General features: G+C 41.5%; 1 protein-coding gene across 1 annotated transcript in view; it reads left to right on the top strand.

Annotated features, from left to right (window-relative positions):
- Positions 1 to 4,834: 4,834 nt before the first annotated feature.
- LOC139765211 (uncharacterized) overlaps positions 4,835 to 17,605 on the top strand; it is a 180,538-nt gene continuing 167,767 nt past the window's right edge. Inside the window, exon 1 of the mRNA XM_071692511.1 lies at positions 4,835 to 5,409. Within this exon, the coding sequence (XP_071548612.1) occupies positions 4,873 to 5,409 (537 nt within the window). The 5' untranslated portion in view covers positions 4,835 to 4,872. The remainder of the gene's footprint in view (positions 5,410 to 17,605) is intronic.

Consider the following 17,605-nt stretch of genomic DNA (forward strand, 5'->3'; position numbering starts at 1 on the left):
CCTTTTTCTCTTGGTGTGTTTCTTCTAACTTTGTGAATTTTTCACAGGTCAGATCCTCAGAATGTTACTCCAGCAACTCAACTTTATCTAGTTCTTGAAGCAAGGAACTAGTGTTTTTAAGGAGACATCACATTAACATTAGGATTCGTCTCAGTCAAGTGTTAAGGTTGATGTGGAGCATGGCAAAGAGCAAATATTTCTGTCCTTATTGACTAAATTTTTTCTAGCACAGTAGCACTACAGCTGAGCAGAAAGAGCCAGTACTGTAAGTGATCCAAACCATCTGGGTAGAATGCCAGATTACAGATAATGCCAATTATGTGTAGTCTTTTATAGCTACAGGACTTTTGAGCAAGCTTAAGATTTCCCTTAGAATTTCTTCCCTGTAGAAGAAAGTGATTTGTGGCTGCCATGAACCCCAGAGGAGTTGTTTTTTCCTTGCTGATTAATGTGCTGGCTGGCATTAGTTTCCAAATTGAACCATTCTCCCCAGCCTAAAGTTATTGTTGGGGTGCCTAACCTCAGTCCCCAATGATTTTCTTTAAATGCTCGGAATGCCATTCTTTTGTATCACCTACTTCCCTTGCTAGGTCATTGTATAATGAATTTCTTATTATGATGGTGCTAACATGTAAGTTACTGTCTATCTTTTTTTCTGTACTTGACTGCCATTTCTCACATTAGCAAGGTAGTGCCAGGAACAGAGGAAGATAGGCCACATTTGCTCACATTCATTCTCTAGCAGTTATGTGTTATGCATTGAAACCATAGCTCCCTGTCCACAACGAGGCCTCACAGACTTTTTTATGGTTTCCTCTGGCCACTTTCCATGTCCTGGTTTAGTTCATTGACAGTCCTTGAACCCAGCATACCACATCATTCCAGTTCACTTAGTCCCATGCATACCTTTCACCCTCTTGCAAGTTTAGCCCTGATCACCTAGAATATTTTTTAAGTACATCCTTCTCTAATTTGATCTCATTTTCTGTTCCTTCTTTTGGAAAAGTCGAAACTGGAGGGAAGGATTTCCAGACCCCCAATCCCTCCCTTTTTAGTTGCTTTTTATGACATGCAGGGAACAAGTGGGAACTGTTCTTTCTTTCCTATCCCCCAGGGCGACGAAAGGGGATGGGAGCGGGGCGCTAGAAACCCTCCCCTCCATGTATTTTAACTTTCTAAACAAGAAAACAGAATGAGTCACGCGGAGAGTGGTCATCCTCCTCGAAGGCTTAGATTGTGGTGTCTAAATGTGTGTGGATGTAATCAAGATGAGAAAAAAGGAGAGGTAGGTAGTATGTTTGAGGAAAGGAACCTGGATGTTTTGGCTCTGAGTGAAACGAAGTCAAGGGTAAAGGGGACGAGATGTTTGGGAATGTCTTGGGAGTAAAGTCAGGGGTTAGTGAGAGGACAAGAGCAAGGGAAGGAGTAGCACTACTCCTGAAACAGGAGTGGTGGGAGTATGTGATAGAGTGTAAGAAAGTAAACTCTAGATTGATATGGGTAAAACTGAAAGTGGATGGAGAGAGATGGGTAATTATTGGTGCATATGTACCTGGGTATGAGAAGCAAGATCATGAGAGGCAAGTGTTTTGGGAGCAGCTGAGTGACTGTGTTAGTAGTTTTGATGCACGAGATTGGGTTATATTTATAGATGATTTGAATGAAAAGGTGAATAATGTGGTAGTTGAGGGAATGATTAGTGTACATGGGGTGTTCATTATTGTAAATTGAAATGGTGAAGAGCTTGTAGATTTATGTGCTGAAAAAGGACTGGTGATTGGGAATACCTTGTTTAAAAAGAGATATACTTAAGTATACGTATGTGAGTAGGAGAGATGGCCAAAGAGCATTATTGGATTACGTGTTAATTGATAGGCGCGCGAAAGTGAGACTTTTGGATGTTAATGTGCTGAGAGGTGCAACTGGAGGGATGTCTGATCATTATCTTGTGGAGGCAAAGGTGAAGATTTGTAGAGGTTTTCAGAGAGAATGTTGGGGTGAAGAGATTGGTGAGAGTAAATGAGCTTGGGAAGGGGACTTGTGTGAGAATGTACCAGGAGAGACTGAATACTGAATGGAAAAAGGTAAGAACAAAGGACGTAAGGGGAGTGGGGGAGAAATGGGATGTATTTAGGGAAGCAGTGATGGCTTGTACAAAAGATGCTTGTGGCATGAGAAATGTGGGAGGTGGGCATATTAGAAAAGGTAATGAGTGGTGGGATGATGAAGTAAGATTATTAGTGAAAGACAAGAGAGAGGCATTTGGACAATTTTTGCAGGGAAATAATGCAGATGAGTGGGAGATGTATAAAAAAAGAGGCAGGAGGTCAAGAGAAAGGTGCAAGAGGCAAAAAAGTTGGCAAATGAGAGTTGGGATGAGAGAGTATCATTAAATTTTAGGGAAAATAAAAAGATGTTTTGGAAGGAGGTAAATAAAGTGGGTAAGACAAGGGAGCAAATGGGAACATCAGTGAAGGGGGCTAATGGGGAGGTGACAACAAGTAGTGGTGATGTGAGGAGGAGATGGAGTGAGTATTTTGAAAGTTTGTTGAATGTGTTTGATGATAGAGTGGCAGATATACGGTGTTTTGGTCGAGGTGGTGTGCAAAGTGAGAGGGTTAGGGAGAATGATTTGATAAACAGAGAGGAGGTAGCAAAAGCTTTGCGGTTGATGAAAGCTGGCAAGGCAGTGGGTTTGGATGGTATTGCAGTTGAATTTATTAAAAAAGGGGTGACTGTATTATTGACTGGTTGGTAAGGTTATTTAATGTATGTATGACTCATGGTAAGGTGCCTGAGAACTGGCAGAATGCTTGCATAGTGCCATTGTACAAAGGCAAAGGGGATAAAAGTGAGTGCTCAAATTTCAGAGTTATAAGTTTGTTGAGTATTCCTGGGAAATTATATGGGAGGGTATTGATTGAGAGGGTGAAAGCATGTACAGAGCATCAGATTGGGGAAGAGCAGTGTGGTTTCAGAAGTGGTAGAGGATGTGTGGATCAGGTGTTTGCTTTGAAAAATGTATGAGAAATATTCAGAAAAGCAAAAGGATTTGTAATGTAGCATTTATGGTTCTGGAGAAGGCATATGATACAGTTGATAGAGATACTCTGTGGAAGGTATTAAGAATATATGGTGTGGGAGGTAAGTTGTTAGAAGCAGTGAAAAGTTTTTATCGAGGATGTAAGGCATGTGTACTGTGTAGGAAGAGAGGAAAGTGATTGGTTCTCAGTGAATATAGGTTTGCGGCAGGGGTGTGTGATGTCTCCATGGTTGTTTAATTTGTTTATGGATGGGGTTGTTAGGGAGGTGAATGCAAGAGTTTTAGAAAGAGGCAAGTATGCAGTCTGTTGTGAATGAGAGAGTTTGGGAAGTGAGTCAGTTGTTGTCCGTTGATGATACGGCACTGGTGGCTGATTCATGTGAGAGACTGCAGAGGCTGGTAACTGAGTTTTGTAAAGTGTGAGAAAGAAGAAAGCTGAGAGTAAATGTAATAAGAGCAAGGTTATTAGTATTAGGTACAGTAGGGTTGAGGGTCAAGTCAATTGGGAGGTAAGTTTGAATAGAGAAAGACTGGAGGAAGTGAAGTGTTTTAGATATCTGGGAGTGGATTTGGCAGCAGATGGAACCATGGAAGTAGAATTGAATCATAGGGTGGGGGAGGGGGCGAAAATTGTGGGAGCATTGAAGAATGTGTGGAAGTCGAGAACATTACCTCAGAAAGCAAAAATGGGAATGTTTGAAGGAATAGTTGTTCCAGAAATGTTATGTGGTTGCGAGGCGTGGGCTATGGATAGAGTTGTGCGGAGGAGGGTGGATGTGCTGGAAATGAGATGTTAGAAGAGAGTATGTGGTGTGAGGTGGTTTGATCGAGTTAATAAGGAAAGGGTAAGGATGTGTTTGGTAATTGAAAGAGCGTGGTTGAGAGAGCAGAAGAGGGTGTATTGAAATAGTTTGGTCACATGGAGAGAATGAGTGAGGAAAGATTGACAAAGAGGATATATGTGTCAGAGGTGAAGGGAACAAGGAGACGTGGGAGATCAAATTGGATGTGGAAGGATGGAGTGAAAAAGATTTTGAGTGATCGGGGCCTGAACATGCAGGAGGGTGAAAGGCATGCAAAGAATAGAGTGAATTGGAACGATATGGTATACCAGGATGGACATGCTGTCAATGGATTGAACCAGGGCATGTGAAGCGTCTGGGGTAAGCCTTTGAAAGTTTTGTGGGTCCTGGATGTGGAAAGGGAGCTGTGGTTTCGGTGCATTACACATGACAGATAGAGACTGAAAAGGGACAAAAAAGGGGACTAGAAAGTATTGGAGAACCTCATACCATCAGATAGAGACTGAAAAGAGACAAAAAAAGGCGAATAGAAAGTATTGTAGAACATCAGACCATCCGAAATTGATTAAATGAAAGACTGTTGGTCTCTATTCTGGCCCAAACAGGAAAAGGGCCAACTTTCCCAGTCACGGTCCTCATAATGGACTGAATTTCCAGCAATTTGGTCCTTTTGGAACTTGGTCCTGCACACCTTTGGTGGAGAGGTTTACCTTGGCCTTTAAGACTCTCTATCCCTGACAGCTGTGACCTACCCATTTTTCAATGGCAGGATTTCCACATTCTCCAAGGCTCTTAGATTTCTCTTTATTCCTTGCATCAGTAGCTCATTAGATTTTTTTTCCCCCACACAGGGCCTGTTCTTGCTGAAGACTTTTTTTTGATTGAAAAGAGATAACACCTTTTTTCTGTAAATACTGTTTACCCCTCTTACTTCTATCTGGGAATAACTCTAGGTAGTCCTTAGCATTAGATCTAGTGTTGCTACATAGAAGAACTCATTTCATTTCAATTTCAGGTATATAAACAATGGCCAAGTTGAAATCCAAGAAGAATGCCAGAATAAAGAATGACCTTTCCATTAATAAGAGAAAAGATAAACAGAAAATGCATACAAAGGGTAGCAATGCATCAAAAAGGGTTTTCAGTAAGAAGCAGTTGAAGGTAAATCTCAAAAAGAAACCATCTTTAAGTACAAATGAATCTAAAATCAAGAAGAAATCTGGACAGGATTTAGGTAAGAAGATCGTGAAGCTGGAAGTTAATGGTAATGCCACCAAAAACTCTAATAACAGGAAAAAAACAAAGACTGAATTTAGAGGAGCACAAGAAGAGAAAGTGCGAGGTAAGAAGAATGTGAAGAATGATACAAAAGAATACTCTTCTCCAAAATCAAAAGCCAAGAGGAAGACCAGAAAGGGAAGAAGATTTAAAGTGTCACAAATTAATAGAGTAGATTCAAGACAGTATGAGAGATTTAAAGAAGTGAAGATACAAAGAGAAAAATATGAAGAAAGTCAAAACATTAGTGAAGTTTTGGATGCAGCACCTGTTAATGTGGAAACGGTAAGTTCATGAATTCTTATCCTGTTATACTTTTGTCTGAATGTCCCAAGTAACATAGATGAAATGAAGTGATGAACATAATTGTATATCTATATTTGAAACTGATGTTCAACAGTAGGTTTACTTTCCTAGAGATCTTGTAGCTCCTTGAAGACATTCAACAAGCATTTGAAATATACAAATAAGGGGAGCATTATGTCTTGGAACAAAAATTCTCCATATCAAACTGTTAGATAAGGTTTATACAAAACATGAAACAACTTTCCTAAAAACAACATATCACACACACTGATTATTTTCAATCAATGGAGATGACATTTTCATGAAAACTTACCAGAAAATATGATAATGAGGGCTTAAGTTGGTGGTGGAGTAAGATGGGGTGGAGTGAGGGTTACTGAAGGGGGAAGGGAAGGGCTGCAGGGTTTATACAGAACATTAAACAACTTTCCTAAAAACAACATAACCGCTCACACTGATTACTCGCAATTAATGGAAATGACATCTTCATGAAAACGTACCAGAAAATATGATAATGAGAGTTTAAGGTGGTGGTGGAGTAAGATGGGGTGGAGTGAGGGTTACTGAGGGGGGAAAGGGAAGGGCTCCAGGGCTGTCAAAATAATCCTTGAATTATCCGAATTTTCCAGTTCGGTAACTGTTTCAACTGATTGTGGAGGTTTCCTAGGTCTTTTGATAAAGTTATCCTTTGATAGTTATGTGCAATGCCCCTTCATCTCCTAGATATAAAACTCCACTTAGCCATTAGAAAAAATTGTTTGTCATATGAATGGCCCCTAAATGTAATAATCTATTCAACCATTGGAAATACATATATTGGGAACACCAGAGCACTTTCACTATTGGGATACATGTCATTAGTGAGGGCCACTGTCTTGTCTTAGTTACTCAGACACTAATGCTGACCACTTGATTGCAAAGAAGGCCTGCTTTTGCCCTTTTTCTCTTGGTGTGTTTCTTCTAACTTTGTGAATTTTTCACAGGTCAGATCCTCAGAATGTTACTCCAGCAACTCAACTTTATCTAGTTCTTGAAGCAAGGAACTAGTGTTTTTAAGGAGACATCACATTAACATTAGGATTCGTCTCAGTCAAGTGTTAAGGTTGATGTGGAGCATGGCAAAGAGCAAATATTTCTGTCCTTATTGACTAAATTTTTTCTAGCACAGTAGCACTACAGCTGAGCAGAAAGAGCCAGTACTGTAAGTGATCCAAACCATCTGGGTAGAATGCCAGATTACAGATAATGCCAATTATGTATAGTCTTTTATAGCTACAGGACTTTTGAGCAAGCTTAAGATTTCCCTTAGAATTTCTTCCCTGTAGAAGAAAGTGATTTGTGGCTGCCATGAACCCCAGAGGAGTTGTTTTTTCCTTGCTGATTAATGTGCTGGCTGGCATTAGTTTCCAAATTGAACCATTCTCCCCAGCCTAAAGTTATTGTTGGGGTGCCTAACCTCAGTCCCCAATGATTTTCTTTAAATGCTCGGAATGCCATTCTTTTGTATCACCTACTTCCCTTGCTAGGTCATTGTATAATGAATTTCTTATTATGATGGTGCTAACATGTAAGTTACTGTCTATCTTTTTTTCTGTACTTGACTGCCATTTCTCACATTAGCAAGGTAGTGCCAGGAACAGAGGAAGATAGGCCACATTTGCTCACATTCATTCTCTAGCAGTTATGTGTTATGCATTGAAACCATAGCTCCCTGTCCACAACGAGGCCTCACAGACTTTTTTTATGGTTTCCTCTGGCCACTTTCCATGTCCTGGTTTAGTTCATTGACAGTCCTTGAACCCAGCATACCACATCATTCCAGTTCACTTAGTCCCATGCATACCTTTCACCCTCTTGCAAGTTTAGCCCTGATCACCTAGAATATTTTTTAAGTACATCCTTCTCTAATTTGATCTCATTTTCTGTTCCTTCTTTTGGAAAAGTCGAAACTGGAGGGAAGGATTTCCAGACCCCCAATCCCTCCCTTTTTAGTTGCTTTTTATGACATGCAGGGAACAAGTGGGAACTGTTCTTTCTTTCCTATCCCCCAGGGCGACGAAAGGGGATGGGAGCGGGGCGCTAGAAACCCTCCCCTCCATGTATTTTAACTTTCTAAACAAGAAAACAGAATGAGTCACGCGGAGAGTGGTCATCCTCCTCGAAGGCTTAGATTGTGGTGTCTAAATGTGTGTGGATGTAATCAAGATGAGAAAAAAGGAGAGGTAGGTAGTATGTTTGAGGAAAGGAACCTGGATGTTTTGGCTCTGAGTGAAACGAAGTCAAGGGTAAAGGGGACGAGATGTTTGGGAATGTCTTGGGAGTAAAGTCAGGGGTTAGTGAGAGGACAAGAGCAAGGGAAGGAGTAGCACTACTCCTGAAACAGGAGTGGTGGGAGTATGTGATAGAGTGTAAGAAAGTAAACTCTAGATTGATATGGGTAAAACTGAAAGTGGATGGAGAGAGATGGGTAATTATTGGTGCATATGTACCTGGGTATGAGAAGCAAGATCATGAGAGGCAAGTGTTTTGGGAGCAGCTGAGTGACTGTGTTAGTAGTTTTGATGCACGAGATTGGGTTATATTTATAGATGATTTGAATGAAAAGGTGAATAATGTGGTAGTTGAGGGAATGATTAGTGTACATGGGGTGTTCATTATTGTAAATTGAAATGGTGAAGAGCTTGTAGATTTATGTGCTGAAAAAGGACTGGTGATTGGGAATACCTTGTTTAAAAAGAGATATACTTAAGTATACGTATGTGAGTAGGAGAGATGGCCAAAGAGCATTATTGGATTACGTGTTAATTGATAGGCGCGCGAAAGTGAGACTTTTGGATGTTAATGTGCTGAGAGGTGCAACTGGAGGGATGTCTGATCATTATCTTGTGGAGGCAAAGGTGAAGATTTGTAGAGGTTTTCAGAGAGAATGTTGGGGTGAAGAGATTGGTGAGAGTAAATGAGCTTGGGAAGGGGACTTGTGTGAGAATGTACCAGGAGAGACTGAATACTGAATGGAAAAAGGTAAGAACAAAGGACGTAAGGGGAGTGGGGGAGAAATGGGATGTATTTAGGGAAGCAGTGATGGCTTGTACAAAAGATGCTTGTGGCATGAGAAATGTGGGAGGTGGGCATATTAGAAAAGGTAATGAGTGGTGGGATGATGAAGTAAGATTATTAGTGAAAGACAAGAGAGAGGCATTTGGACAATTTTTGCAGGGAAATAATGCAGATGAGTGGGAGATGTATAAAAAAAGAGGCAGGAGGTGAAGAGAAAGGTGCAAGAGGCAAAAAAGTTGGCAAATGAGAGTTGGGGTGAGAGAGTATCATTAAATTTTAGGGAAAATAAAAAGATGTTTTGGAAGGAGGTAAATAAAGTGGGTAAGACAAGGGAGCAAATGGGAACATCAGTGAAGGGGGCTAATGGGGAGGTGACAACAAGTAGTGGTGATGTGAGGAGGAGATGGAGTGAGTATTTTGAAAGTTTGTTGAATGTGTTTGATGATAGAGTGGCAGATATACGGTGTTTTGGTCGAGGTGGTGTGCAAAGTGAGAGGGTTAGGGAGAATGATTTGATAAACAGAGAGGAGGTAGCAAAAGCTTTGCGGTTGATGAAAGCTGGCAAGGCAGTGGGTTTGGATGGTATTGCAGTTGAATTTATTAAAAAAGGGGTGACTGTATTATTGACTGGTTGGTAAGGTTATTTAATGTATGTATGACTCATGGTAAGGTGCCTGAGAACTGGCAGAATGCTTGCATAGTGCCATTGTACAAAGGCAAAGGGGATAAAAGTGAGTGCTCAAATTTCAGAGTTATAAGTTTGTTGAGTATTCCTGGGAAATTATATGGGAGGGTATTGATTGAGAGGGTGAAAGCATGTACAGAGCATCAGATTGGGGAAGAGCAGTGTGGTTTCAGAAGTGGTAGAGGATGTGTGGATCAGGTGTTTGCTTTGAAAAATGTATGAGAAATATTCAGAAAAGCAAAAGGATTTGTAATGTAGCATTTATGGTTCTGGAGAAGGCATATGATACAGTTGATAGAGATACTCTGTGGAAGGTATTAAGAATATATGGTGTGGGAGGTAAGTTGTTAGAAGCAGTGAAAAGTTTTTATCGAGGATGTAAGGCATGTGTATGTGTAGGAAGAGAGGAAAGTGATTGGTTCTCAGTGAATATAGGTTTGCGGCAGGGGTGTGTGATGTCTCCATGGTTGTTTAATTTGTTTATGGATGGGGTTGTTAGGGAGGTGAATGCAAGAGTTTTAGAAAGAGGCAAGTATGCAGTCTGTTGTGAATGAGAGAGTTTGGGAAGTGAGTCAGTTGTTGTCCGTTGATGATACGGCACTGGTGGCTGATTCATGTGAGAGACTGCAGAGGCTGGTAACTGAGTTTTGTAAAGTGTGAGAAAGAAGAAAGCTGAGAGTAAATGTAATAAGAGCAAGGTTATTAGTATTAGGTACAGTAGGGTTGAGGGTCAAGTCAATTGGGAGGTAAGTTTGAATAGAGAAAGACTGGAGGAAGTGAAGTGTTTTAGATATCTGGGAGTGGATTTGGCAGCAGATGGAACCATGGAAGTAGAATTGAATCATAGGGTGGGGGAGGGGGCGAAAATTGTGGGAGCATTGAAGAATGTGTGGAAGTCGAGAACATTACCTCAGAAAGCAAAAATGGGAATGTTTGAAGGAATAGTTGTTCCAGAAATGTTATGTGGTTGCGAGGCGTGGGCTATGGATAGAGTTGTGCGGAGGAGGGTGGATGTGCTGGAAATGAGATGTTAGAAGAGAGTATGTGGTGTGAGGTGGTTTGATCGAGTAAGTAATGTAAGGGTAAGACAGATGTGTGGTGATAAAAAGAGTGTGGTTGAGAGAGCAGAAGAGGGTGTTTTGAAATGGTTTGGTCACATGGAGAGAATGAGTGAGGAAAGATTGACCAAGAGGATATATGTGTCGGAGGTGGAGGGAACGAGGAGAAGTGGGAGACCAAATTGGAGGTGGAAAGATGGAGTGAAAAAGATTTTGAGTGATTGGGGCCTGAACATGCAGGAGGGTGAAAGGCGTGCAAGGAATAGAGTGAATTGGAACGATGTGGTATACCGGGGTCGACTTGCTGTCATTGGATTGAACAAGAGCATGTGAAGCATCTGGGGTAAACCATGGAAAGTTGTGTGGGGCCTGGATGTGGAAAGGTAGTTGTGGTTTCGGTGTATTATTACATGACAGCTAGAGACTGAGTGAGAACGAATGTAGCCTTTGTTGTCTTTTCCTAGCGCTACCTCGCACACATTCAGGGGGAGGGGGTTGTTATTTCGTGTGGCGAGGTGGGGATGGGAATGAATAAAGGCAGACTATGAATTATGTACATGTGTATGTATGTATATGTCTGTGTGTGTATATATATGTATACGTTGAGATGTATAGGTATTTATATTTGCGTGTGTGGACATGTATGTATATGCATGTGTATGTGGGTGGGTTTGGTCATTCTTTCGTCTGTTTCCTTGTGCTACCTTGCTAACGCGGGAGACAGACAGAGGTGAAAAAAAGGGCAAATGAGAGTTGGGGTGAGAGAGTATCATTAAATTTTAGGGAGAATAAAAAGATGTTCTGGAAGGAGGTAAATAAAGTGCGTAAGACAAGGGAGCAAATGGGAACTTCGGTGAAGGGCGCAAGTGGGGAGGTGATAACAAGTAGTGGTGATGTGAGAAGGAGATGGAGTGAGTATTTTGAAGGTTTGTTGAATGTGTTTGATGATAGAGTGGCAGATATAGGGTGTTTTGGTCGAGGTGGTGTGCAAAGTGAGAGGGTTAGGGAAAATGATTTGGTAAACAGAGAAGAGGTAGTGAAAGCTTTGCGGAAGATGAAAGCCGGCAAGGCAGCAGGTTTGGATGGTATTGCAGTGGAATTTATTAAAAAAGGGGGTGACTGTATTGTTGACTGGTTGGTAAGGTTATTTAATGTATGTATGACTCATGGTGAGGTGCCTGAGGATTGGCGGAATGCTTGCATAGTGCCATTGTACAAAGGCAAAGGGGATAAGAGTGAGTGCTCAAATTACAGAGGTATAAGTTTGTTGAGTATTCCTGGTAAATTATATGGGAGGGTATTGATTGAGAGGGTGAAGGCATGTACAGAGCATCAGATTGGGGAAGAGCAGTGTGGTTTCAGAAGTGGTAGAGGATGTGTGGATCAGGTGTTTGCTTTGAAGAATGTATGTGAGAAATACTTAGAAAAGCAAATGGATTTGTATGTAGCATTTATGGATCTGGAGAAGGCATATGATAGAGTTGATAGAGATGCTCTGTGGAAGGTATTAAGAATATATGGTGTGGGAGGAAAGTTGTTAGAAGCAGTGAAAAGTTTTTATCGAGGATGTAAGGCATGTGTACGTGTAGGAAGAGAGGAAAGTGATTGGTTCTCAGTGAATGTAGGTTTGCGGCAGGGGTGTGTGATGTCGCCATGGTTGTTTAATTTGTTTATGGATGGGGTTGTTAGGGAGGTAAATGCAAGAGTTTTGGAAAGAGGGGCAAGTATGAAGTCTGTTGGGGATGAGAGAGCTTGGGAAGTGAGTCAGTTGTTGTTCGCTGATGATACAGCGCTGGTGGCTGATTCATGTGAGAAATTGCAGAAGCTGGTGACTGAGTTTGGAAAAGTGTGTGGAAGAAGAAAGTTAAGAGTAAATGTGAATAAGAGCAAGGTTATTAGGTACAGTAGGGTTGAGGGTCAAGTCAATTGGGAGGTGAGTTTGAATGGAGAAAAACAGGAGGAAGTGAAGTGTTTTAGATATCTGGGAGTGGATCTGGCAGCGGATGGAACCATGGAAGCGGAAGTGGATCATAGGGTGGGGGAGGGGGCGAAAATCCTGGGGGCCTTGAAGAATGTGTGGAAGTCGAGAACATTATCTCGGAAAGCAAAAATGGGTATGTTTGAAGGAGTAGTGGTTCCAACAATGTTGTATGGTTGCGAGGCGTGGGCTATGGATAGAGTTGTGCGCAGGAGGATGGATGTGCTAGAAATGAGATGTTTGAGGACAATGTGTGGTGTGAGGTGGTTTGATCGAGTGAGTAACGTAAGGGTAAGAGAGATGTGTGGAAATAAAAAGAGTGTGGTTGAGAGAGCAGAAGAGGGTGTTTTGAAGTGGTTTGGGCACATGGAGAGGATGAGTGAGGAAAGATTGACCAAGAGGATATATGTGTCGGAGGTGGAGGGAACAAGGAGAAGAGGGAGACCAAATTGGAGGTGGAAAGATGGAGTGAAAAAGATTTTGTGTGATCGGGGCCTGAACATGCAGGAGGGTGAAAGGAGGGCAAGAAATAGAGTGAATTGGAGCGATGTGGTATACCGGGGTTGACGTGCTGTCAGTGGATTGAAGCAGGGCATATGAAGCGTCTGGGGTAAACCATGGAAAGCTGTGTAGGTATGTATATTTGCGTGTGTGGACGTATGTATATACATGTGTATGGGGGGGGGTTGGGCCATTTCTTTCGTCTGTTTCCTTGCGCTACCTCGCAAACGCGGGAGACAGCGACAAAGTATAATAAAAAAAAGTAAATATATTTTTTTTTTTTTTTTTTTTTATATATATATATATATATATATATATATATATATATATATATATATATATATATATATATATATTTATATATATATATATATCTTTTTTCTTTTCTTTCAAACTATTCGCCATGTCCCGCGTTAGCGAGGTAGCGTTAAGAACATAGGACGGGACCTTTGAGGGAATATCCTCACCTGCCCCCTTCTCTGTTCCTTCTTTTGGAAAATTAAAAAAAAAAGCGAGAGGGGAGGATTTCCAGCCCCCCGCTCCCTCCCCTTTTAGTCGCCTTCTACGACACGCAGGGAATACGTGGGAAGTATTCTTTCTCCCCTATCCCCAGGGAAAACACACACAGATATATACATATATACACATGTATATATACATATCTTTTTTTTTTCTTAATTTTCCAGAAGAAGGAACAGAGAAGGGGGGCCAGGTGAGGATATTCCCTCAAAGGCCCAGTCCTCTGTTCTTAACGCTACCTCGCTATCGCGGGAAATGGCGAATAGTATGAAAGAAAAGAAAGATCTGTGTGTGTATATATATGTATATGTTGAGATGTATGGGTATGTATATTTGCATGTGTGGACATGTATGTATATGCATGTGTATGTGGGTGGGTTGGGCCATTCTTTTGTCTGTTTCTTTATGCTACCTCGCTAATGCGGGAAACAGCGACAAAGCAAAAGACATGTATATGAAATAATATTTATTTGCTTTGTCGCTGTCTCCCGCGTTAGCGAGGTAGCGCAAGGAAACAGATGAAAGATTGGCCCAACCCAGCCACACACACATGGATATACATACACGTCCACACACGCAAATATACATACCTATACATCTCGACGTATACATATATATATATATACACACAGACATATACATATATACACATGTACATAATTCATACATTTTGCCTTTATTCATTCCTATTGCCACCTCGCCACACATGAAATAACAACCCCCTCCCCCCCTCATATATGTGAGGTAGTGCTAGGAAAAGACAACAAAGGCTACATTCGTTCACACTCAGTCTCTGGTTGTCATGTAATAATGCACCGAAACCACAGCTCCCTTTCCATATCCAGGTCCCACAGAACTTTCCATGGTTTACCCCAGACGCTTCACATGCCCTGATTCAATCCATTGACAGCACATCGACCCCAGTATACCACATCGTTCCAATTCACTCTATTCCTTGCATGCCTTTCACCCTCCTGCATGTTCAAGCCCCGATCACACAAAATCTTTTTCACTCCATCTTTCCACCTTCAATTTGGTCTCCCACATCGCGTTCCCTCCACCTTTGACAGATATATCCTCTTGGTCAATCTTTCCTCACTCATTCTCTCCATGTGCCCAAACCATTTCAAAACACCCTCTTCTGCTCTCTCAACCACGCTCCTTTTATTACCACACATCTCTCTTACCCTATTATTACTTACTCGATCAAACCACCTCACACCACATATTGTCCTCAAACATCCCTGGGGATAGGAGAGAAAGAATGCTTCCCACGCATTCCTCGCGTGTCGTAGAAGGCAACTAAAGGGGACGGGTGCGGGGGGCTGGAAACCCTCCCCTCCTTGTATTTCAACTTTCTTAAAGGGGAAACAGAAGGAGTCACGCGGGGAGTGCTCAACCTCCTCGAAGGCTCAGATTGGGATGTCTAAATGTGTGTGGATGTAACCAAGAATAGAAAAAAGGAGAGATAGGTAGTATGTTTGAGGAAAGGAACCTGGATGTTTTGGCTATGAGTGAAACAAAGCTCAAGGGTAAAGGGTAAGAGTGGTTTGGGAATATCTTGGAAGTAAAGTCAGGGGTTAGTGAGAGGACAAGAGCAAGGGAAGGAGTAGCACTACTCCTGAAACAGGAGTGGTTGGAGTATGTGATAGAGTGTAAGAAAGTAAAGGAGCTGAGTGAGTGTGTAAGTAGTTTTGATGCAAGAGTTCAGATGTAAGTGATGGGTGATTTGAACATGAAATTGGGTAATATGACTGTTGAGAATATAATTTGGGGGCATAGGGTATTCAGTGATATGAATGTAAATGGTGAACAGCTTGTGGAGTTGTGAGCTAAAAAAGGATTGATAGCTGGGAGTACCTGGTTTGAAAAGAATGACATTCATAAGAATACATGGGTGAGTAGGAAATATGTTAATGGACTCCACCAGGTTAACGTTATGCTGCAAGTGAAAAGTCACCTTTGGCAAGGCTATATTATTAGAAGTATAGTCTTGTGAAAGAGCTACTCCCTCCATGAGTCCACAGATATCTGCTACTTGAAGTACAACCTCAGGCAGCAGGAACTTGGATAACACGAGGAATCTTTCTTAGAGAGAGGTCCTGGGGTTGTTATAGATAGAGGGTTGGAAACAAAAAGCAGGTATTGTTTACCTATATACCAATTGATAGGCATGCAAAAGACAAACTTTTGGTTATGGTTGTGCTGAAAGGGGGCAGCTGGTGGGATGTCTGATCATTATATAGTGCAGGTGATGATGAAGAGTTGTAGAGGTTTAAGGAAAAGCAGAAATTATATGGGTGAGAATAGGGTGGTGAAAGTAAAAGTGCTTGGACAAGAGGCTTGTGTGAAGTTATACCAGGAGACACTAAGCATATGTCAAAAGGTTAGAGTAAATGAAGTTAGGAGAGTGGTTTAGGAATGGGACTTATTTAGGGAACCAGTTTTGACCTGTAAGAGAAGCATGTGGCATTTGGAAGGCAGGAGGTGGGCATGTGAGAGGGAGTAGTGAGTGATAGGATGATGAAGTTGAGTTGCTAGTGAAAGAGAAAGTTGTGTATGAGTGTTACATGCAGATAAGGAGGGCAAGGAAAGGGAAAAGTACAAGAGAAAGTGATGGGTCAAGAGGAAAGTTCAGGGCCTGAAAAAGAGGGCAAATGATGTTAATAGAATGAGAAAGACAAAATAACACTTGGAATAGTCATTGAAGTGGGCAAATAGAAAAGTGGTCATAGACAGAAATAAGATGAAGAGGAGATGGAGTGATTACTTTGATGTATTGTTGAACGTATTTGAAGATGGGTGGTAGATGTTGGGTGTTTTGGTTGAGGAAGTATTTGAAAAGAGAAAAGGTGATGAAAGCCTGGCATCAGAATGAATTGTGACAAAGTGGCTGTAGTGAATGTAATTGAATTTCTTAAGAAATGGGAATGTGTTTTTGATTGGCTTGTTAGGATTTTCAGTGTATACATGGGTCATGATGAGGTGCCTGTGGATTGGCACAATGCCTGTATAAAGGGAGTGGGAATGAATGTGAATGTGCGCCTGGTAAAATGTATGGGAGATTGTGATTATTGAGAGGGTGGTGGCATGCACAAACTGTCAGCTTGGGGAGGAACTGAATGATGGAGGTATATGTTTGTTGAGTGCACTTGGTAAAATGTATGGGAGAGTGATTATGAGAGGGTGGTGGCATGCACAGACTATTAGCTTGGGGAGGAACAAAATGATGGAGGTATATGTTTGTTGAGTGCACCTGGTAAAATATATGGGAGAGTGTGATTATTTAGAGGGTGATGGCATGCACAGACTATTAGCTTAAGGAGGAACAGTGTGGTTTCAGAAGTGGTAGAGGATTTGTGGATCAGGCGTTTGCTTTAAAGAATGGGTGTGAGAAATACAAAAGCATTTGCATGTGGTATTTATGGATCTGCAGAGAGCATTTCTTTGATAGATTTGATCCAGATGCTTTGTTTATGGTGTTTCAAACAAGTGTGGGAGGATAGCAGAAAGGAGATTTGATCAAGAGTAGGTAGAGAAAAAGGTGGGTGGTTCCAGGTGAAGATAAGTCTACAGTACAGTTATGTAAAGTCACCATGGCTGTTTAATGTATACGGATGGGGTGGTGAGGAAGTTGAATGCAGTGGTCTTGGGAAGAGGAGCAAGGATTTAGCCTTTTGTACTAAAGGGGGGTGGGTTACCTGAGAGGTGAGTCAATTGTTTGCTGATAATTCACTGCTGGTGGCAGATTTGAATGAGAAACTGCAAGAGCAGTATCTGAGTTTGGAGAAATTTGTGAGAGATGAGAGTAAATGTGAATATGGACAGTTATGCACGCATTCCGCCAATCCTCAGGCACCTCACCATGAGTCATACATACATTAAATAACCTTACCAACCAGTCAACAATACAGTCACCCCCTTTTTTAATAGATTCCACTGCAATACCATCCAAACCTGCTGCCTTGCCGGCTTTCATCTTCCGCAAAGCTTTTACTACCTCTTCTCTGTTTACCAAATCATTTTCCCTAACCCTCTCACTTTGCACACCACCTCGACCAAAACACCCTATATCTGCCACTCTATCATCAAACACATTCAACAAACCTTCAAAATACTCACTCCATCTCCTTCTCACATCACCACTACATATCACCTCCCCATTAGCGCCCTTCACTGAAGTTCCCATTTGCTCCCTTGTCTTACGCACTTTATTTACCTCCTTCCAGAACATCTTTTTATTCTCCCTAAAATTTGATGATACTCTCTCACCCCAACTCTCATTTGCCCTCTTTTTCACCTCTTGCACCTTTCTCTTGACCTCCTGTCTCTTTCTTTTATACATCTCCCACTCAATTGCATTTTTTCCCTGCAAAA

The sequence above is a fragment of the Panulirus ornatus genome, chromosome 53 (assembly GCF_036320965.1).
Source record: "Panulirus ornatus isolate Po-2019 chromosome 53, ASM3632096v1, whole genome shotgun sequence".
Classification (NCBI taxonomy): domain Eukaryota; kingdom Metazoa; phylum Arthropoda; class Malacostraca; order Decapoda; family Palinuridae; genus Panulirus; species Panulirus ornatus.